A 22,517-nucleotide genomic window follows, 5' to 3' on the forward strand; every position below is an offset into this window, starting at 1 on the left:
GTCTGCCCCTATTGTAACTCCATAAGAAGAGGGTAGGGGTTATTCTGTGTGAGCCCTAGTCCAAGGATCTAGTTAACTACATCTTGTCATGAAGTTTAACTTGCAATATTCCTTTATTACTTATCACATATTAGAAATGCCCACTTCTAAACATTTTATAAATGGCAGATTCTCTGTCCTTTTGGCTAGAAAGCAAAACATCTAGAGGTGAACACTCTCTTATTTATCCTGTCCATCAACCGGAAAATAGGCCCATATCCTTTTCTTCTACATCCCTATAGGCTCCCTCCCACATAACCATCCAAAGACAGACATGCCATTAATTCCTGTTGTTTCTTCATTGCAGTAGTTTCATTCTGCTTCATTTGCTCCACTGTCTGCTCGAGCTTCTTCTGGTCCTTCCTCTGCACAAAAAGAGATTTCAGTACCATTGCTGGGAAAACACACACATGCACACACACACCATGGAAGGGCCTGCTAAGCTAATGAGCAAGCAGAATGCATAGGGAGAGGCAAGTCTTCTCTCGTCAGTTTCTGAAGAAAGCCATGAGCTATCTCATTTCAGATAGCTTCCTCTGAGCCCTTTCCTAAAGCCAGTGACATCCAGGTATATTAAAGAACATTAAAATGTTCTTTATACAAAGAACAACGTATATTTTCTTGCAAATGCCTAAAAGTGTTGTTTTCTCTCATGACTCTACCTGTTCAGTTAAACTGAGAAAGAGGTGGTCATTTTCCTTTTTCAGCTGCTCTAACTGCTCTGTCTTATCTTGATCTGCCTGAACAAGCTTCTCCATTTCTTTCTCTTGAGTTGACAGCTGGGCCTAAAACAAAAATAGTGAACATAACCAAGATATAAAAGAAGGAAAACAAAACAGGAACAATGCTTTTTAACATACAATAACAAAGAGATGTGTTTCCCTAGCAACTCCCAACTGCCAACTGAGTAAAATTAGACAAATCACTCTTTAAAGCACCTCTTTAAGGCACAGCTTCCTAAAAATGAGAGCAGTTCTGCTATCTGCTCTATATTCCAGACTTTTGAGTACGATTTTGCTTGAAAAGATTAAAGTTTGATTATTGATATAGATGATTGTCATCTATATTAAGAGCTCATGGTCAACTACCTTAGTAATACATGAACAAATCACTAAGTTCCTTGTGAATCATGATTTTTTTTTTTTTTTCTCTTGAGACAGAGTCTTGCTCTGTCACCCAGGCTGGAGTGCAGTGGTGCAATCTCTACTCACTGCAACCTTTGCCTCCGGGGCTCAAGTGATTCTTCTGCCTCAGCCTCCCGAGTAGCTGGAATTACACGTGCGCCTGTAAATTAGCACGCCCAGCTAATTTTTGTATTTTTAGTAGAGACGGGGTTTTGCCATATTGGCCAGGCTGATCTCGAACTCCTGACCTCAGGTGATCCACCTGCCTTGGCCTCCCAAAGTGCTGGGATTACAGACATGAGCCACTGCGCCCGGCTGTGAATCATGATTTTTTTTTTTTTTTTTTAAAGCAGGGGCATGGGTAGGGTGGAGGCTTACCTGGTCCAAGAATGGAAAATACATAACCTGAAACTTTAGTGTGATATTTTGAAAAGTATGCCATTAGGCACTCACTGCAATGAAATACATCTTTCTAGGCCACCAAATTGGAGCAGTGGTAAGGCTAAGAAAATATCCTTTGACAAACATATGGCATTACCTACCTGAAGCTGATCCACTCTGATTCCCATCTTCTCATTTTCTGAGGACATCTTCTGGTTTTGTTCTTTCAGTCTGTAGAGGTGGAGATAACTATGTGAAAAATTCACTGATTCCAGGTCAGCTACCCCTGGCCTTAAGTGATTTAAGGCTGGCTTGGCCCTAAGCCTGCAGAATTATTTAAAAATCTACTAGTCTCCATTGCAGTCCTGTTTTGGCTTCCTGACTCCAAAAAACTTCAAGTATTCAATCCCTAAAGTTAATATTTGAAATCAGATCATTTTTCCTGACTATTCTGATACCAATTTTCTAATTCATGATTCAAAGGGTGGAGAATCACATCATCAATGTCATAACAGTGTTTTCTCACAAATTCCAGAAATCTAATCTGACTGTACTTAAGGGTACTGATGGTACAGCAGCTCTTCCCCTCCCAGAATTATGGGACGCACTCACTGAAGCAGCTCTGTCTCCCAATAGTCCTTCTGTTCTTTCACTTTCAGTTCCAACTTCTTATTGATGCTCTGTAGGGTTTCTAGCTCCTCCTATAGATTGAAACAACATCAAAGGGACAGACTAGTTCTATGACTTTTGAATGAGTATCTTAGGCAGGCAACAAATATTTATTTAGCACTTACTATATGTCAGGCATAGTATGACACAGCAGTAAATGAAATACTCAAATAAAAGGAAAATGTTCTTTTTTTTTTTTTTTTTTTAAGACAGTGTCTCACTCTATTGCCCAGGCTGGAGTGCAGTGGCGCAGTCTTGGCTCACTGCAACCTCTGTCGCCCGGGTTCATGCAATTGTTGTGCCCCAGCCTCCCAAAGTGCTGGGATTACAGGCATGAGCCACCGCGCCTGGTCACAAAATGCTCTTTTTATATTAAAAATGCATCACCTTAATTTCTCATTCCACTGGAGCCTATAATTTGTTCATTAAACAAATATTTACTCAGAGCCTATTCCACACTAGACACTGTTCTTGCATTGCAGACACAACAGTGGACAAAATAGACAGAACTGCCCTTTTCCTAGAACAGCGCTGTTCAATAAGTGAGAGCTACATATAATTTTAAAATCTTAGGAGGCACATTTTTAAAAAGGTAAAAAGAAAGATTAATTTTAATAATACTATGTGTATACATATATTTTTTTTTTTTTTAATTTTTTTTTTGAGATAAAGTCTTGCTCTGTTGCTCAGGCTGGAGTGCAGTGGCGTGATCTTGGCTCACTGCAATCTCTGCCTCCCGGGTTCAAGCAATTATCTTGCCTCAGCCTCCTGAGTAGCTGGGATTACAGGCGCATGCCACCATGCCTGGCTAATTTTTTTTTGAGACAGAGTCTTGCTCTGTTGCCCAGGCTAGAGTGCAGGGGCGTGATCTTGGCTCACTGCAACCTCTGCCTCCCAGGTTCAAGCAATTCTCCTGCCTCAGCCTCCTGAGTAGCTTGGATTACAGGTGCCTACCACCATGCTTGGCTAATTTTTGTATTTTTAGTAGAGACGGGGTTTCACCATCTTGGCCAGGCTGGTCTCAAACTCCTGACCTTGTGATCCACCTGCCTCGGCCTCCCAAAGTGCTGGGATTACAGGCATGAGCCACCACGCCCAGTCTCCTGGCTAATTTTTGTATTTTTAGTAGAGACGGGGTTTTGTCATATTGGCCAGGCTGGTCTCGAACTCCTGACCTCAAGTGATCCACCCACCTTGGCCTCCCAAAGTGCTGGTATTACAGGTGTGAGCCACTGCACCTGGCCAAATGATAGTATATTTAACCGAATGTACCTAAAATATCATTTCAACATATGAACAATTAAAAGGAGATATTCAGACAGGGACGGTGGCTCATGCCTATAATCCCAGCACTTTGGGAGGCTCAGGCGAGTGGATCACCTGAGGCCAGGAGTGCGAGACCAGCCTGGCCAACATGGTAAAACCCTGTCTCTAAAAAATATAAAAACTGGCTGGGTGTGGTGGTGATCACCTGTAATCCCAGCTACTCGGGAGGCTGAGGCAGGAGAATCGCTTGAACCTGGGAGATGGGGGTTGCAGTGAGCCAGGATCGCACCCTTGCACTCCAGCCTGGGTGACATAGTGAGACTCCATTTCAAACAAACAAACAAAACTAATGCCTGTTCAAAGATACTGGTATAAGAAGGTGAGATCACAGGCAAAACAGAATATGGTGCTGGATAAGAGGCACCATCCAATTCTGATCTCCACGCTCCAAGGTCACCTATAACCAGCAGCCATACCTGCTTCTTTTGGAGCTCAGCCTGCATGTCTGAGTTCTGCTTCTGGAGGCTGACACAGCTGTCCTTCAGCTCCTGGTTTTCTTTGCAAAGCTCCTTGTTGTGCTGCTCAATCTCTTCCACCTCTCCCTACAAAAGAACATTCCATAAACTATATTCCAAGTCCCTCTAGCAGAAAATTCCCATAGGTTAGGATGGTGAGGGACTGGCCGATTCCCATTCACTGCAGTGACATCTATGTATCCCAAATGGGGGCTGCTCCTTAATACCTAGGTAAGGGTATAACAGAGGTATGTCTTTATAATTGCAGCAATACCAAGAAAGGCAAGCAAAAATTATATCCATTAAAATTAAAAGGAACAATGATATAAGAATGTAGCTTCTTCTTGCAGACGCTTAGTATTGTTTGTCTCTCCCAATGGACTTAGCTCCTTGAGGCCAAGGACAGTGTTTTAACTGATTCTTCATTGTGTTCCCAGTGCCTACCATAGTGCTGGATGAAAAGTAGGTGTCCTGTTAAATGATGAAGTAAGAAAATGAATCTAATACTCACGTATGACAGACAGGCTGTAGGCCAGAACTGAAAGAGATAAGAATATTTGGTGCTTCTCTCCTCAAAGGAGCTTTTACATTTACCATTGTGATAAGATGTGTAGATGACAAAAATTAAGCAATTGGAAAAGTTAAAAGAATAACTGAATGCCAGCTGAGTTAAAGAAGTTTTAGAAAAGAAGAAACCACTTATTGTTATGAGTCTTGTTAACATTCCGAAGTCATTCCTGAGTGAGTCTGTGTGAGTACTACATACATTTTTTCCAATGATACCCGTTAGATATTCAATAAAGCCTTATTAACTCAAATTCCATCCTATCCTATATTGCTACTCGTAATGGCAGTAAGGGATTGAGGTGAGAAGTTTTACAAACCTGAGTGGTAACAACCAGGATGTCTTCCTCATTTTCTGGACGGAATTGGAAAGGAATACTTGCTCCCCGGACCACACCATCCTCATCCACATAGCAGAACTGGTAATACTCATCATCCTTGGGCAGGTAGTAAGCTGAAAACACAACATAATTTTTCATCCAAAATAAGATCTATTCAGAAAAGTAAAATTCTGGAAGTCTTTTTATCTGCCCCAGAAAGCTCAAGCTGAAGGGAATTAATTAGTCTTGGCTACTGTCTTCAACACCTTTGATCCAGTATTTTTCTCACCTTTGAATTGGACTTCCTGCTGTTTAGCTGATTTGTTGTTTAGGTCAATGGGCAAAGTAACCCACATGAAGGTGTAATACTCACGGGTTGTCTTCCACCCCACCTGCAATGACAATAAGTTCTTATTTAGTACCTGAAAGGGGACTGGGGAAAATCCTAATTGGGCTACATCTTCTTAAAATCACTTTTTATTTGTATATATTGAAAATATAGGCCGGGTGCAGTGGCTCATGCCTGTAATCCTAGCACTTTGGGAGGCCAAGGTGGGTGGATTGCCTGAGCTCAGTAGTTTGAGACCAGCCTGGGCAACATGGTGAAACCCCGTCTCCATTAAAATACAAAAAATAAGTTGGCACGGTGGTGTGCGCCTGTAATCCCAGCTACTCAGGAGGTTGAGGCAGGAGAATTGCTCGAACCCAGGAGGCGGAGGTTGCAGTGAGCCGAGATTGCACCACTGCACTCCAGCCTGGGTGACAGAGTGAGACTCCGTCTCCAAAAAAAGAAAAAAGAAAATATAATAGAATGAGTTCATTATGACAAGATTCTCACGCCAGGGCTCAAACCTTTTTTAATTTTTTATTTTATTTTTCACTTATGACAAATACATATGGGAAAATGTCTGATACAACCAAAAATTGGGGTGCACATACACAGCTCAAAATACAAGTCTTAGAAGGATTTGAAAACTAGCTCCTCACCACCCAGGAAAAAAGCTCCAAAAATTCTATCTACAAGTCAGAGATAGAGCTGAGACTGATTTAAGGGGAAAGTTCTGGGAATATGAACCCTGATCCTCTTACAATGGCATTCTTTGGACTTCTAAATCAGAAATCACTTCTGACCTGCCCTCTCTATTGGTGTGTCCTCTATTGTGTCCAATTAAGCCTTGTCATATACCAACCTGGATATACTACTGCATTAAAAAAAAAAACATTATTTTTCATAATGTCTGTGTTGGGGGCAGAGGGAGAACAGGGTTCTTAGATTATGAGGCACCAGATAAGAGATTCCAGGTCTATATAATTTTTTTTCTTCATGCATGCTTAATGATGGCTTTTTGGTAATAAAGATATTAACAACAATCTGGTAGTTGTAAAGGCCTCTTCTAGGTATTGAATACAATAAATCATAAGACATAAGGATGCAGCAAAACACGCCTCAGAGCAGAAAGCTGGCTAAGTGGAAAATATTCTCACAAATGTGAAGGGGGTAAAAGATTGCTCAAATCTTATCTAGAAAATAAAAGCACACCAGAGAATAGAAAGGAAGCTATTGTGTCTTCAAGGGGACAACACTCAGCAAATGAGAAGCAAAATTACATTTATTGCCATATTTTGACCCTGTCTGAGCTCAGTAAGAAGAGAACTAAAAATAAATTCCATTTTTATATATTAAGGAATCAAAGCAGGGTTGAAAAGTCTATACCAAAAACTCATCAGAACATCCTAGGGCATGTTTTAGAGTCTCATTAATACACACCCCATTGCTGTAAGCATCTCAGAGCCACTGCAGCCTGCGGTGGTACAGGAAGCAGGAATTTTATGGAGTCCTCATTCACATCCTGGAGTTTCTTAATGCACTGTGACCAAAATATCATTGGGAAGGCCTAAGAATTATTGCTGCCTTGGAACAGGGAAACAACTTCTAGCCACCTGCAATTTCTGTCCTTGGCTTCTTCATTTGAGTAGTCCTTGTTCCAATTTGTCTTGGAAACATTTAAATGCCTAAGTCAAGGAGAGTATGAAGCATAGGATTATACACTGAGGGAAGGAAAGCAGACTGCTTCCTGCTTTAGGCTCCATCATTGGTGGTGGCTTTCACTATAGAGAAGATGTAACATATTTGTATGTATTAAAAATATTTACTGACTGGGCACAGTGGTGCATGCCTGTAATCCCAGTTACTCAGTGGCTGAGACACGAGAATCACTGGAACCCAGGAGGCAGAGGTTGCAGTGAGCCCAGATTGCACCTCTGCACTCCAGCCTGGGTGACAGAGCAAGACTCTGTCTCAAAATAAAATAAATTTTAAAAAATAAATAAAAAATAAAAAGAGTTACTGAGTACCTACCTGGTGCCAGATACTACCAGTGTCTGGGGTGATGAGGAGTTGAATAGTCTGATTAAGACTACACTGAAAGAACACTGGGGAGAGCATTTGAGGTGAGCTGTGAAGGACGAAACTTTACAGCCAACTCTTCATTCTCTAATTTACTATCTGTTGCTCAAAGGAATTCAGCAGAGTAGAGGAGAAAAACCAGAGGTTTGGGAGCCAAACCTGCTTCACGGCTTATTCACTGTGAGGCCTTGGGAAAGTCACCATCTCTCAGGGATATTCATGTTACTTACTTATGCCCAAGAGATACTACTACCCACCTCAGGGGGCTACTGCACTGTGAGAATTTTTCTTTCTTTTCTTTTCTTTTTTTTTTTTTTTTGAGATGGAGTCTCGCTCTGTTGCCCAGGCTGGAGTGCAATGGCATGATCTTGGCTCACTGCAACCTCCGCCTCCTGGGTTCAAGGGATTCTCTTGCCTCAGCCTCCCAAGTAGCTGGGATTACAGGCATGTGCCACCACGCCTGGCTAATTTTGTATTTTTAGTAGAGACAGGGTTTCTCCATGTTGGTCTGGCTGGTCTTGAACTCCCTAGCTCAGGTGATCCACCTGCCTCGGCCTCCTAAAGTGCTGGGATTACAGGCATGAGCCACAGCACCTGGCCCACTGTGAGGATTTAATTAGGCAATACACACACACACACACACACACACACACACACACAGTGAGGATTTAATTAGGCAATACACACACACACACACACACACACCCTCAACATAGGCCTAGCATAGTGTGTCCTCAGGGTAGGTATTCAAGTCAATAGCTTTATGGACAAGGGACATTAGAAGCCCTTCTTCAGATTAACGATTATTTCTTTATTGGGGTATGGTAATACCTCTGAAATGTATGAAGCATTCCAAATATAGATACATCTTTAAAAAAAATTTTTTTTTGAGATGGAGTCTTGCTCTGTTGCCCAGGCTGGAGTGCAGTGGCATAATCTTGGCTCACTGCAACCTCTGCCTCTTGGGTTCAAGCAATTCTCCTGCCTCAGCCTCCTGAGTAGCTGGGACTACAGGTGGGTGCCACCACGCCTGGCTAATTTTTGTATTTTTAGTAGAGATGGGGTTTCACCATGTTCGCCAGGCTGGTCTTGAACTCCTGACCTCAAGTGATCCATCCACCTTGGCCTCCCTCCTGGGATTACAGGCGTGAGCCACCGCACCTGGACAAAATATTTTTAAACACTTGTTTTTAAAAAGCCCCAGATTGGCCGGGCGCGGTAGCTCACGCCTGTAATCCCAGCACTTTGGGAGGCTGAGGTGGGTGCATCATCTGAGGTCAGAAGTTCCAGACCAGCCTGGCCAACGTGATGAAACCCTGTCTCTACTAAAAATACAAAAATTAGCTGCGCATGGTGGTGGGTCCCTGTCATCCCAGCTACTCGGGAGGCTGAGACAGGAAATCGCTTGAACTGGGGAGGCGGGGTGCCTGTAATCTCAGCTACCTGGGAGGCTGAGGCAGGAGAATCGCTTGAACCGGGGAGGCAGAGGTTGCAGTGAGCCAAGATCGCGCCATTGCACTCCAGCCTGGGTGACAAGAGCAAAACTCCATCTTAAAAAAAGAAAAACGCCCAAGATTTTCATATGATATATGGTGAAGTCTTTACTGGTGGTTGCTAAGTGCTTGGGGGAATACAACCAGTCTAAGCAAAATAGAAATATAACGATGTTCCAAAAAGAAAAAAAAAAAGACATTATAAACTACGTTTTAAAGTCTGGTAAGTAATTTTTGAATCATTCTCTTTTTCATGATCTGTACCTGCATTAACCAATGATAGCCACTAGCCACATGAAGCTATTTAAACTTTAATTAACATTAAGTAAAATTTAAAATCCAGTTACTCAGGCCGGGTGCGGTGGCTCACACCTGTAATCCCAGCACTTTGGGAGGCCGAGGCAGGCGGATTACCTGAGGTGGGGAGTTCGAGACCAGCCTGACCAGCATGGAGAAACCCTATCTCTACTAAAAATACAAAATTAGCCAGGCGTGGTGGCACATGCCTGTAATCCCAGCTACTCAGGAGGCTGAGGCAGGAGAATCGCTTGAACCTGGGAGGTGGAGGTTGCGGTGAGCCGAGATTGCGCCATTGCACTCCAGCCTGGGCAACAGAACGAAACTCTGTCTCTAAATAAATAAATAAAATTAAATTAAATCCAGTTACTTAGTCACACTAACCACATTTCAAGTGCTTAACAGCCACATGTGGCTAGTAGCAGCTGTACTAGACAGTGAAGCTACAGCTCCATTGCAGAAAACTCTTACCAGGCAATGTGACCTATACGCTTTGCTACATATGAGGAAGAAAAACAACTACCATCTTCTTTCTAAGACAGAAAACACTCTGGTGGGTTGGCACACCTTTTAGTCTGATGATTCGACACCTTGCAGTCTCAACAGCTGTCATGATACTTGCCAGTGTCCTGCTGGTTGGCCACTATCCCTATCTCCAAACACCAGTCTTGTTACCTCCAGCTTCCGTTGCTCATCAATAAGCTTGATGTTCCAAACAATTATGGAAAAGGAATTCAATGAAGGATATAAATAAGCAACAGCTCCTTCACAGTGCAGTTGAGAATGGTGTCTGATTTCAGGATGAATAGCACTGGCAAATAGGCACATGACATACTGAGGTGTCAAACCAAAGGTCACTGACGTTGGGAGTTGGCAGTGTAAATTAATTAAATTTGACCTTTATTTCTTGTCTCTGGAAATAGGAAGATTTGTCATTATGGTGTATGTGAGATGTATAAGAGGGAAAGACACGGATGGGAGGGCAAAGGGGACATAGAGAGTAAGCTAATTAAAATTTAAAAATACCATTCTGTACTTGAACTGACGGGGTGATCAGACACTGGAAGAGGTCACTAAGAGAGCTCATAAACTTTCAGTCCTTGGAAATCATTATAAAGTAGTCAGACGCACTTATTCAGGAATAAACTTTTTGGATACAGGATGTCAATATCCTCAATATCCTTTCCAGATTTGAGGTATTTGTATCAAAACAAACTAAACATCATACCAAGTAAGGAAGTAATGTTTAGTCTCAGAAATGACATATGAGGTCAGCCATCTCAGTCAAGTCATACATAAATATTTCAAAATAGGATCATGTAAAAAGCATTTAATTTGGGAGGCTGAGGCAGGCAGATCACAAAGTCAGGAATTCAAGACCAGCCTGACCAACATGGTGAAACCTGGTTTCTTCTAAAAATACAAAAATTAGCAGGGTGTGGTGGCATTCGCCTATAATCCCAGCTACTCTGGAGGCTGAGGCAGGGAATCGCTTGAACCTGGGAGGTGGGGGTTGCAGTGAGCCGAGATTGCACCACTGTACTTCAGCCTGGGCAATGAGACTCCGTCTCAAAGAAAAAAAAAAAAAAAGAAAGAAATCAGTTAGGCATTGTTAGGCATTGTTCTGCATACCTGTAGTCCCAGCTACTGAAAAGGCTGAGGTGGGAGGATCACTGAGCCTGGGAGGAGGTTGAGGCTGCAGTGAACTACACTCCACTCTGAGAGACAGAGCAAGACCCTATCTCAACAACAACAAGCAAGCATTTATATTTGGTTTTTGACAGCATAATAAGGACAGGCGTGGTGGGTCACGCCTGTAATTCCAGCACTTTGGGAGGCTGAGGCAGGCAGATCACCTGAGATCAGGAGTTTGAGACCAGCCTGGCCAACATGGTGAAACCTCGTCTTTACTAAAAATACAAAAATTAGCCAGATGTGGTGGCAGCTACCTGTAATCTCAGCTACTCGGGATGCTGAGGCAGGAGAACTGCTTGAACCCGGGAGGTGGAGGTAGCAGTGAGACGAATCGTGCCACTGCACTCCAGCCTAGGTGACAGAGCAAGACTCTATTTCAAAAAAGAAAAGAAAAGAAAAGAAAAAAGCAAAAAAAAAAAGCATAACAAAATTTGAGGATTATATGATTTGCCATCTTATTTTAGCTTGACACTGAAATGAAAATTTGAGTCCCACAGCACACATTAATGTGTGAAGAGAGAAGTGCTGTGGAGCTTGGCTAGAATTTAAAAACTGCCAACACATATCATACGAAATGCTTATAATACACAGAGAGTCACACAGTTAGGTAACTAAGAATCACCTCTAGTTCCTGATCACTTGGTACTGAATTAACCACTTACTCTAAAGATGCCAATCCAATCCTTTCGACGAGGGATGAAATGCTGGGTGAAGGTATAATGACATGTGACGTCCCCTCCAGGGATGTAGAACTTCTCCACACTGTTAAAGATGACCTGAGAGAAATGACAGTGATCCAGCAAGACAGCCGATGTGGGGGGATCTTTGATGGTCTCCTCCATGGTAGGGGTCCTGTTATGAAATGTGGAACAGAGTAAGGCTCAGAAAGCATTGTCTGAAATGTTGGTGATTTCTGGGCTTTCATCCAGGGAACATTCTGTGCAAAGCAAGTCAGGAAAAGCAAAATCCTGACAAATACTGAGATTACACAACTTGCTTTCTGTTTCACTTCGAGCCATCTCAGTCACAACTTCCTATGCTACGAGAATTTTCTGACAATATCTTTAACTTCTTCACCACAGGCACCACAACCCTCACATGAACAGAGGCTTATAGCTACTTTAGTTCCCCTTTCTCTAAATGACTTAAATAAGCAAGGCAGCCTAGATAAAATAGCCTGAGCTGGGAACTGTTAAATTCTAGATTTTTCATCCCAACAAGCCCTATGACTTTAGGAAAGTCCATCTCTCTGGATTTCATCTTCTATATTCAATCCCATTTATCCTATAATTATCAGGACCTTCCATACATAAGATACTCTGCTAGGACCTGGGGATGGGAATGAGAGAAAATTATTTGACATGCAGTAGTGACAAGCATGGGTTCTAAATTAGAATGGTGGCGTTCAAATTCCAGCTTCACCACCTATTAAATTTGTGGCATTGGGCAATTTATATAATCTGCTGGCTCTGTGCCTGTTTCCTTATCTGTAAATTGGGGCTAAAAATAACATCTACCCCATTTAGTTTTTTGTGAGGCATAAGTGAAATAATGTAAGATGTCCAGCCCTTAAATCAGTGTCTGCCATTGTAGGCACTTCACACAAAGTTGATGCATGTTGAATGACAAAGTACTTAGCACAGAGTCTGCATAAAGGGTTTAAGAGATGTTAGTTATAGTTAGTTATATAGTTATTACTGTTGTAGTTGTGGGTTTTTTTTTCCTGGTACAACCTTAAAAAGGGTCCCAATCCAATAGAGAGGATAGAGGAGTATACAAATGACTGCCAAATGAATCGAATAAGAAGTGCAAAATGCTCTGGGGTTCAAAACAGGGAGAGATGCAACTGGTTAGGAAAATAAAGAAAACTTCAAGGAATGAGAAGAATCTTAGATTAGCCCTCAAAGAGGATTAGGATTTCGACAAGTGAGTTTTTGAGTGAGGGCATTCTAGGTGAAGGAAACAGCATGAGTAACAACAAAGAAACAGAAAAATGCAACCCACATTTGGAAGACAGCAAACAAGTTTGGATCCCTAGCTATAAATGGGGATAATACACTGTGTTTCACCTTTCTAGGTTATAGTACAGATAAAATGTGATCAAGAATAGGAAAGTTGTGGCTGGGCGCAGTGGCTCACACCTGTAATCCCAGCACTTTGGAAGGCAGAGGCGGGTGGATCTTTTGAGTCCAGGAGTTCATGACCAACCTGGGCAACATGGCAAAACCCCATCTCTACAGAAAACTACAAAAATTAGCTGGGCGTGGTGGTGCTCACCTGTAGTCCCAGCTACTCGGGAAGCTGAGATGGGAGGATGGCTTGAGCCTGGGAGGTCTAGGCTGCAGCGAGCCAAGATTGTGCCACTGCACCCCAGCCTGGGCAACAGAGCAAGCCCCTGCCTCAAAACAATAACAATGACAACAACAACAACAACGAAATAGGAAACTAGGGTAGTGCATGCCTGTAGTCCTAGCTGTTCAGGTGGCTGAGGTGAGAGGATTGCTTGAGCCAGGAGTTCAAGTCCAGCCTGGGCAATATAGTGAGACTGTCTCTATTAAAACAAACAAGCAAAAAAAGCCAGGCATGGTGGCTCACACCTGTAATCCCAGCACTTTGGGAGGCTGAGGCAGGTGGATCACCTGAGGTTAGGAATTCGAGACCAGCTTGACCAAGATGGAGAAACCCCATCTCTACTAAAAATACAAAATTAGCTGGGCGTGGTGGCACATGCCTGCAATCCCAGCTACTTGGGAGGCTGAGGCAGGAAAATTGCTTGAACCTGGGAGCGGAGGTCTCAGTGAGCCAAGATCGTGCCACTGCACTCTAGCCTGGGCAAGAAGAGTGAAACTCCGTCTAAAAAAAAAAAAAAAAAAGCAAAGCAAAGAAAAAAGGCCGGGCACTGTGGCTTACACCTGTAATCTCAACACTTTGGGAGGCTGAGGCAGGTGGATCACCTGAGGTCAGGAGTTCAAGACCAATCTGGCCAACATGGTGAAACTCTGTCTCTACTAAAAATACGAAAATTACCCGGGCACGATGGCAGGCACCTGTAATCCCAGCTACTCAGGAGGCTGAGGCAGGAGAACCGCTTGAACCCAGGAGGCAGAGGTTGCAGTGAGCCAAGATCATGCCACTGCACTCCAGCCTGGGGGACAGAGTAAGACTGTCAAAAAAAAAAAAAACAAAGAGAAACCATTTTGGAGGCAAAAACAGTACATAAAGGAAACAAAGTGGGCCGGGCACAGTGGCTCATGCCTGTAATCCCAGCACTTTGGGAGGCAGAGGTGGGTGGATCATGATGTCAGGAGATTGAGACCATCCTGGCTAACACGGTGAAACCCCGTCTCTACTAAAAACACAAAAAATTAGCCGGGCATGGTGGCGGGTGCCTGTAGTCCCAGCTACTCAGGAGGCTGAGGCAGGAGAATGGCAGGAACCCGGGAGGCCGAGTTTGCAGTGAGCCAAGATTGCCAGATTGCGCCACTGCACTCCAGCCTGGGACACAGAGTGAGACTCCGTCTCAAAAAAAAAAAAAGAAACAAAGTGATTTTAATTGTTGACACCTAATACTTCCTGCCCCTTAAACAAATCACATGCACTGTTTTCTAAATGACTAGCTGGTCTAACATTTAGTGAGTCCGTAATTCTCAATTTAGGGTTTTACTAGGACATGAAAAAAATATTTCAGTTGTACACAGAAGATGAAGAAAGAGCTATACACATGCAAATACTATATAATATCTTACAAATTCAGCTATTGGTATATGCTGGAAGATTGTGTACACATACAGGCACACATGTAATTGTTATATATATATATTTTTTTAAGACGGAGTCTCGCTTTGTCCCCCAGGCTGGAGTGCAGTGGCGCGATCTCGGCTCACTGCAACCTCTGCCTCCCAGGTTCATGCCATTCTCCTGCCTCGGCCTCCCGAGTAGCTGGCACTACAGACGCCTGCCACCATGCCCGGCCAGTTTTTTGAATTTTTAGTAGACACAGGGTTTCACCGTGTTAGAAAGGATGGTCTCGATCTCCTAACCTCGTGATGAGCCCACCTCGGCCTCCCAAAGTGCTAGGATTACAGACATGAAGGGAGGAGACCACCCCTCATGTTGTCTTATGCCCAATTTCTGTCTCCAAAGAAAAAAAAAGTAAAAACTAAAAGGCAGAAATGAAATCCACAAGCAGACAGCCCGGCGCCACACCCTGGGCCTGGTAGTTAAAGATCGACCCCTGACCTAATCGGTTATTTTACCTATAGATTACAGACATTGTATAGAAAAGCACTGTGAAAATCCCTGTCCTGTTTTGTGACGATCTAATTACCGACACATGCAGCCCCCAGTCATGTACCCCCTGCTTGCTCAATCGATCACGACCCTCTCACGCGCACCCCCTTAGAGTTGTTAGCCCTTAAAAGGGACAGGAATTGCTCACTCGGGGAGCTCGGCTCTTGAGACAGGAGTCTTGCTGATGCCCCCGGCCTAATAAACCCCATCCTTCGTTAACTCGGTGTCTGAGGAGTTTTGTCTGTGGCTCGTCCTGCTTCAATGTCAGCCACCGCGCCTGGCTGGCACACATATAATTTTTAAAAATAAATAAGTACAATAACCAAAAAAACAAGACCCCCCAAACAACCATAATACTTATTCTAGCCCCATCCTATCTATTTACTGGTTTTACTTTGAAGTCTAAGCAACCAGGCCTGCTCTTCCAACTCCCCAGAAGTCAGTTTTTTCATAAAGAAGGCAACAGGACTTTGGAGCACTAAACTGTCTATTCTTGAAATTGAGTTAAGGAACTAAAAAATGCATTGACTTTCTGGTTTGTGACACAGTTTAGCCACATCCTCAACCTCAAACCTCAAAAGTTTTTCTTTCCATTTTTTTTTTTTAGACAGAGTTTCGCTCTGTTCCCCAGGCTGGAGTGCAGTGGCGGTATCTCAGCTCACTGCAACCTCCGCCTCTGGGGTTCAAGCAATTCTCCTGCTTCAGCCTCCTGAGTAACTGGGACTACAGGTGCACGCCACCATGCCCAGCTAATTTTTTGTATTTTTAGTACAGAGGGGGTTTCACCATGTTGGCCAGGCTGGTCTTGAACTCCTGACCTCAGGTGATCCACCCACCTCAGCCTCCCAAAGTGCTGGGATTACAGGCATGAGCCACCACGCCCGGCTCAAAAGAGTTTTTCAAAGGTGGGGGAATGTTCACATTCCAGTCTAGGTCAAGATTTTTCCCTATAATAAACTGTTACCTGTGTACAATGAGGGTTTCTCTTGGATGCTATGAGAGAGTGGGCAGGGAGGTTTCTCAGCTTGCAGACCCTTTATTTCCAAGTGGTCTACCGTCATATGGAGGCCAGCATATCCCTCTGTCCTAAGCCTGGAGCACCAATTTATCTGTGCATGTAAAATTACTTAACTTGTCCTTTGCGGATCATGAAGAACACTCAGATAAGAGTGTTCTGAGTGTTCTTCTGAGTGCTGCGTGTGGTAGCTCATGCCTGTAATCCTAGCATTGGGAGGCCAAGGCAGGCAGATCACCTGAGGTCAGGAGTTCAAGAGCAGGCTGGCTAACATGGTGAAACCCCATTTCTACTAAAAATACAAAAAATTAGCTGGGTGTGGTGGCATGCATCTGTAATTCCAGCTACTCAGAAGGCTGAGGCAGAATAGCTTGAACCTGGGAGGCGGAGGTTGCAGTGAGCTGAGATCGCACCACTGCACTCCAGCTTGGGCAATAAGAGCAAAACTCTATCTCCAAAAAAAAAAAAAGAGTGACTTCCGGGACTGCCCCTCATACGCTGGCCTCCATATGTCGGTAGACCACTTGGAAATAAAGGGTCTGCAAGCTGAGAAACCTCCCTGCCCATTCTCCCATAGCATCCAAGAGAAACCCTCATTGTACACAGGTACCAAGTACCTTACCCCCATTTCTTTTCCTTCACAACACTATCACCATTGTATACATAACACAATGCCTAAGGTGTAGTAATCACTGATTAAGTATTTGTTGGATAAATGAACTCACAAGATATGCACATCATTCATCAAAAAGTAAAAAAGGAAGGGGCTTTGTAGGTAAACAATGGTAAGGGTGACTCTGGGGCTAAGAGTGTGTATGTTTTATTTTTTTAAGCCCTCTTAATTTGTTGTTGACCCTTGGAGAAACTGCTGTTTCTCAGCTTTCTCTTTTCTAAAATAGGGTGAGGAGATGATAATCTCCAAGTGCTAAGTCACTTCTTGGTATGGCTGGTTCAGCTGGCATGGCTGGTTCAAGTGGCATGGTGCCAAAAAACCAAAAGGAACAGATTTGATTTCCTTAAGAACCCATCAAATTCACACTCCATTACCTACCTTACACACACTCAAACTCTGGCAAGCTGTTGTGAAAATGGATGCTACTCTGAAAGGCAAGACCAGCTAAGGGCATGGGGTAGCTTGGTATAGTTTCTCTTTCATTCCCAGAAAAACAACCAATCTGGCCGTGCGCCGTGGCTCACACCTGTAATCCCAGAACTTTGGGAGGCTGAGGTGGGTGGATCACTTGAGGTAAGGAGTTCGAGGCCAGCCTAGCCAACATGGTGAAACCCTGTCTCTACTAAAAATACAAAAAATTAGCCAGGCGTGGTGGTAGGTGCCTGTAATCCAAGCTACTCAGGAGGCTGAGGCAAGAGAATCACTTGAACCCAGGAGGCGGATGTTGCAGTGAGCCGAGATTATGCCATTGCACTCCAGCCTGGGCAACAAGAGCAAAAAACTCTGTCTCAAAAAAAAAAAAAAAAAGAAAAGAAAAGAAAAACAACCAATCTAAGTTAGCTCATAAGCAGAATGCTTAAGAAAGGACAGCACATATATAGACAACACAAAAGAGCTCATGTTCTGAGGCTTGAGTGTATAGTCAAAGGAAATTCTAGCTCTTTTCATTCACCTGAAAACCTAATAATCTGTCTGGAAAAGTGAACAGCTTTGGTTCCTTGCTTATCAAAAATGCAAAAGACCCCATGGAGTTTCCCATTTCAGAAATCTCATCACCTTCCCAGAAGGGACTCAGAGGGCATCCAATGGCATGTGAGGTATTGAGAACTCAATCATTCTTGAAATAAGGTTAAAATTCTCCTCTGCCAAGGCTGGGGAAAGGTTTGAGGAGGCAAGTAGATGAGAACAGCAGTGGCTTCTCTCCTTTTTACCAAGCTGTGGACACAAAGGGCCATGAGTAAACTAGAACATAACCATGCCAACCCGAACTTGGTCAGTGAGGAAGTATTCCAGCTTTTCCTGGAGGGAGGGTATCTACTGAGTTTTAAGGTCAGTAATCTTTAGTCTTCCCTTCCTCCCAGTGATAAAATTCCTGGGAGAAATGGGCTCCAACAATGGCTTGGGAAATTACCTTTCTGACAAAGTAGTCTAGAAATGAGTATTTGTGGACAGGGGAGGGAAGATATGTAAAGAGAATTATTTTTTTTTGGGGGGGGGGCAGGGTCTCACTCTGTCACCCAGGCTGGAGTACAGTGGCACAGCCATGGCTCACTGCAGCCTCAACCTCCCAGGCTCAAGTGACCCTCCACCTCAACCTCCCAAGTAGCTGGAACTATAGGTATGCGCCACCATGCCCAGCTAATGTTTGTATTTTTGTAGGGATAGGGTCTCCCTATGTTGCCCAGGCTGGTCTTGAATTCCTGGACTCAAGCAATCCTCCCGCATTGGCCTCCCAAAGTGCTGGGATTACAGGCGTGAGTCACTACACCCGGCCCATGAAAATTAAAATGACTTAAGCATCAACTTCCCCTCCTTTAACCACCTTTCCCACTATAGAACCTGTCTACCATCCATTTCTAACTTGGCAGCAATTCATAGAGGTAAAGAAAAGAGAAGAAATATAAGAGCAAAAGTTAAATTTAGAAGCCAAGAGAACTACTGAGTTATGAAAAATTAGTGGGACGAGCTAGGTCCCCTAGAAATTATAAAGTGGTATTTTACCTAATTCCTTATTCCAACCCTCAAATCAAAGATTGGCCACATAAGGAATGAACAGAGAAAACAAATAGGGATTTTCAAAAACCAAACTATCAAGCATGGGTAAAATAATGCACAAATTCCACAAACTGTCAGAGGCAACTTTATTTGGCCTCTGACATAGTCATTACCTTTTTTCAGCTCAGTTTCCAAAAGGATTAGGGCCCTCAGAGGAGCAGGCAATAATGGGAAAGTATTTTTAAATGAGTCCCCTGAACTGTCTCCTAGCTTCCAAGAAAACCTGACACATCTTCATCTAATGAGCTTTTCAAGCCTAGTATACTACTCCCAGGGCTGTTCCATGAGGACATAGATCCTCTTATGTCTTCCTGAAGAAAAGGAACAGCAGCCTGTTCTACTTCTGCTCTTGCTTTTTTTTTTTTTTTTTTTTTGACATAGGGTCTTGCTTTGTCATCCAGGCTGGAGTGCAATGGCATGAATGCGGCTCACTGCAGCCTTGACATCCCTGGCTCATTTTTGTATTTTTGTAGAGACAGGGTTTCACCATGTTGCCCAGGCTGGTCTTGAACTCCTGGACTCAGGTGATCCATCTGCCTCGGACTCCCAAAGTGCTGGGATTACATGCATGAGCTACCGTGCCCAGCCTACTTCTGCTCTTTCTAACTGCATCTGCAAACTACACTGATAGGTTTTTTAGCAGAAAATTTTTTAAATGGCCAACATGTTTACATTAGCCTTTTTTATACCAGTGGGCATATATTTCAAGAGAAATGAAGACTACAGATTAGTTCACAGAAGGAAATCAAATGCTTCTACAGGCAAGAAAGACATGCAAATCAATTCTTCATTTGAGAACAGTAAAAACAAAGATAAAAGTCAAACCCAATTTAATTGGATTCCTTTATCTTTCTGCTTACTTTTTTTTTTTTCTTTTTTTTTTTTTTTGAGACAGAGTCTCTCTCTGTTGCCCAGGCTGGAGTGCAGTGGTGTGATCTCAGCTCACCACAACCTCTGTCTCCTGGGTTCAAGTGATTCTCCTGCCTCAGCCTCCCAAGACTACATGCATGTGCCACCATGTCCGGTTAATTTTTGTATTTTTAGTAGAGACGGGGTTTCACTATGTTGGCCAAGTTGGTCTCTAACTCCTGACCTCGTGATCCACCCACCTTGGCCTCCCAAAGTGCTGGGATTACAGGCGTGAGCCACTGTGCCCGGCCTTCTGCTTACTTTTCTTTCTAAACGATTAGCAATTAGCAAAAATGGATGAATTGATTTGAATCCCGTTTCTCCCTGGCCACGGCAGAAATGCTTACACATAACCAGCCTTAAAGAATACCAGCAGTGGATACTATGGGTGTGTGTAGATGGCCCTGAAACAGGTAGCAAAAGCAAAGACACAATCACTGGTCTTCAAATTATCGAGCCATTTGCTCTAGCCCAAAATTTCCAAGTTAATTCTAGACCCTTACCTAAAATATGAAAATGTTTCAGAGTGTCTTACAAAAATTTTACACCCCAGGAGGCCTTTATTACTACTCATTAACAATTGTTTGAATTTGCTGTCCAGCTTTTTCTAAACAGGCCCTCATCTCACATCCACACCACCATAGTGCTGGCGCCAGTTCTAGGGGAAGATGGAAAAAATAGTTCTGGGACAACAGGTGCGGGCAACTGGAAACTCTGAAGGGCTCAAAGCTGTGTACTAATCTCCATTTTACTGAGACCATCCACTTTTCCCTTGACAGGGGTGATTCTAACATGCCATGTCCCTGTGACATGGGCAGTGACAGTGTTTGAAGTGTGGTGGAAAGGGGACTAGGCTAACAGCCAAGGGAGCTGGGTTCCTATCTTAGTTCTGCCACTCTGAGAGCTTGGCCAAGTCACAGTACCCTTTTCTGGCCTGTTTCCTCATCAGCAAAATGCATGGCTAAGGCTAGAAAATCTTCAAGGACCTTGCCTGATATAATGATGATCCTAAGTGAAGGAAAAAAGAAGTGAAAGAGTTCATTTAACTCTCTTTTCATCTAAAAATAATTAAGGATACATGACATTCTATCAATACATACTGCCAAATTAAATTTTTGTTTGTTTGTTTTTTGAGACGGAGTCTCACTCTGTTGCCCAGGTTGGAGTGCAGTGGCGCCATCTCGGCTCACCGCACCCTCCGCTGTCTGGGTCCAAGCGATTCTCCTGCCTCAGCCTCCCAAGTAGCTGGGATTACAGGCGCCCGCCACCAGGCCCCACTAATTTTTGTATTTTTAGTAAAGACAGCGTTTTGCTATGTTTGCCAAGCTGGTCTTGAACTCCTGACCTCAGGTGATTCTGCCCGCCTGGGCCTCCCAAAGTGCTGAGATTACAGGCGTGAGCCACCGCGCCTAGTCAGCCAAATTAAATTTTTAAAGAGCCACAGATGTACTATCTGACTCGAAAGACAATATGACCTGTTAGTGCCAGGTAACTCAGGATTATCGACTACCTTTTTCAAGGCCCTTTCCATTCCACAGCTGTCATGTCTGCCAAAGGATAGAGTTTCCAGGTCCCTTGAAAATACCTGGGAAACTGAGCCATCTGGATATTCCTTAATCATGTATTCTCCACAAGCTACAAAGACCTACCACATAAAGTCCTTTACTTGCAATGGTGTTTCCAATAATAGAATAAGTTATATTATCCATATTTTACTCAGCTTCAACCATGGTCACTTGTTGGCTTGCATGTGAAGCAAGAATCCAAGTGATAGAAAAGAGTTAACACGTCCAGTGGGGTTGAAATAATATACGAGTGGGAACATTAGCTCCCAAACTAAGCTGGGTCAGTGGTGGAGGGGCAATGGATTAACTGTAGAGGCAGGTCACGACACCGTCTTTCCTCCTGCCTAGAACGTCTTCTCCGACAGCTGCAGCATGCAAAAAGCAAGGCGCTTCAGGGATCAAACCTACTCGTAAAGAGGGACACTGAGGCCCAAAAAGAAAGTAACTTGCTCAGGGTGACGCAACAAGGCTCCACCTCCGCCTCGAAGCCAACGGCGATGACATCCAGGCGAGGGATTACGGAACCACCACAGCCTGGGCCCGCGGGTGGGGACGGGACGCCACGACCCGTGGGGCGGCAGCCGCCGCCTCAAGACCCTCGCCGCCGCCAGGGGTGTCACTTCTTCCCGAGGAGCCTCCCACCCTGCCACACAGCACTGCAGCGCTGCCCTCCGCAGGACAAAACTGCCCCGCAACCCTCCCGGGCCGCGGGAGGGGCTCCAGGGCCTTCAGAACACCACTCCCACTATCACCCCAGAGGGTGAACTGCGGTGAGAACCGAAACTTGCCACACCTCTACCCCCGTGGCCCCTTCTCAGGACTGCAAGTCTGAATGTGGGCACCCCGAGGGCCTAACTGCCCCTTTCCACTTGAGGCACTCACCAGGGACAGCAACCAGCAGCGGCGCGACAGCAACAGGGCAGAGTGGGACGGGGGCGGGGCTAAGCACCCAAGGGAGAGCCCGTCCCGCCTGGCCCCGCCCACACGTCACAACGGTCAGCAAGCCCCGCCCCCGCGCGGCGCTTGCTGGGACTTGTAGTGTTCAGGTGACCGGGCCCCAGGAGCGGTCTTCTGCCTTTGATGGCTCTCCTAAGTCCTGAGCAGCAATCTCACCGAAAGAAACCTACTTCATCCCCTGGAAGAAGCTGTTTACTTTTCTTTTTTTCTTTTATACCTTTATTTCTTTTTTCTTTTTCTGTCGTCCAGGCTAGAGTGCCGTGGTGCGAACACGGCTTACTGC

General features: G+C 44.2%; 1 protein-coding gene across 8 annotated transcripts in view; it reads right to left on the minus strand.

Annotated features, from left to right (window-relative positions):
- Positions 1 to 22,285, minus strand: part of CALCOCO2 (calcium binding and coiled-coil domain 2) — a 33,658-nt gene extending 11,373 nt beyond the window's left edge. For 6 of the 8 annotated variants that reach the window (XM_054669832.2, XM_054669830.2, XM_063798072.1 and 3 more), the window contains exons 1-9: positions 22,160 to 22,275; positions 11,433 to 11,622; positions 5,168 to 5,270; positions 4,879 to 5,012; positions 3,956 to 4,081; positions 2,157 to 2,245; positions 1,706 to 1,775; positions 702 to 824; positions 318 to 404 (exon numbers count right to left, since the gene is read on the minus strand). In XM_054669832.2, coding sequence (XP_054525807.1) covers positions 318 to 404; positions 702 to 824; positions 1,706 to 1,775; positions 2,157 to 2,245; positions 3,956 to 4,081; positions 4,879 to 5,012; positions 5,168 to 5,270; positions 11,433 to 11,612 — 912 coding nt within the window. In that variant the 5' untranslated portion in view covers positions 11,613 to 11,622; positions 22,160 to 22,275. 8 annotated transcript variants of the gene reach the window in all.
- Between the last annotated feature and the right edge of the window lie 232 nt (positions 22,286 to 22,517).

Source organism: Pan troglodytes, chromosome 19 (genome assembly GCF_028858775.2).
Source record: "Pan troglodytes isolate AG18354 chromosome 19, NHGRI_mPanTro3-v2.0_pri, whole genome shotgun sequence".
Taxonomy (NCBI): domain Eukaryota; kingdom Metazoa; phylum Chordata; class Mammalia; order Primates; family Hominidae; genus Pan; species Pan troglodytes.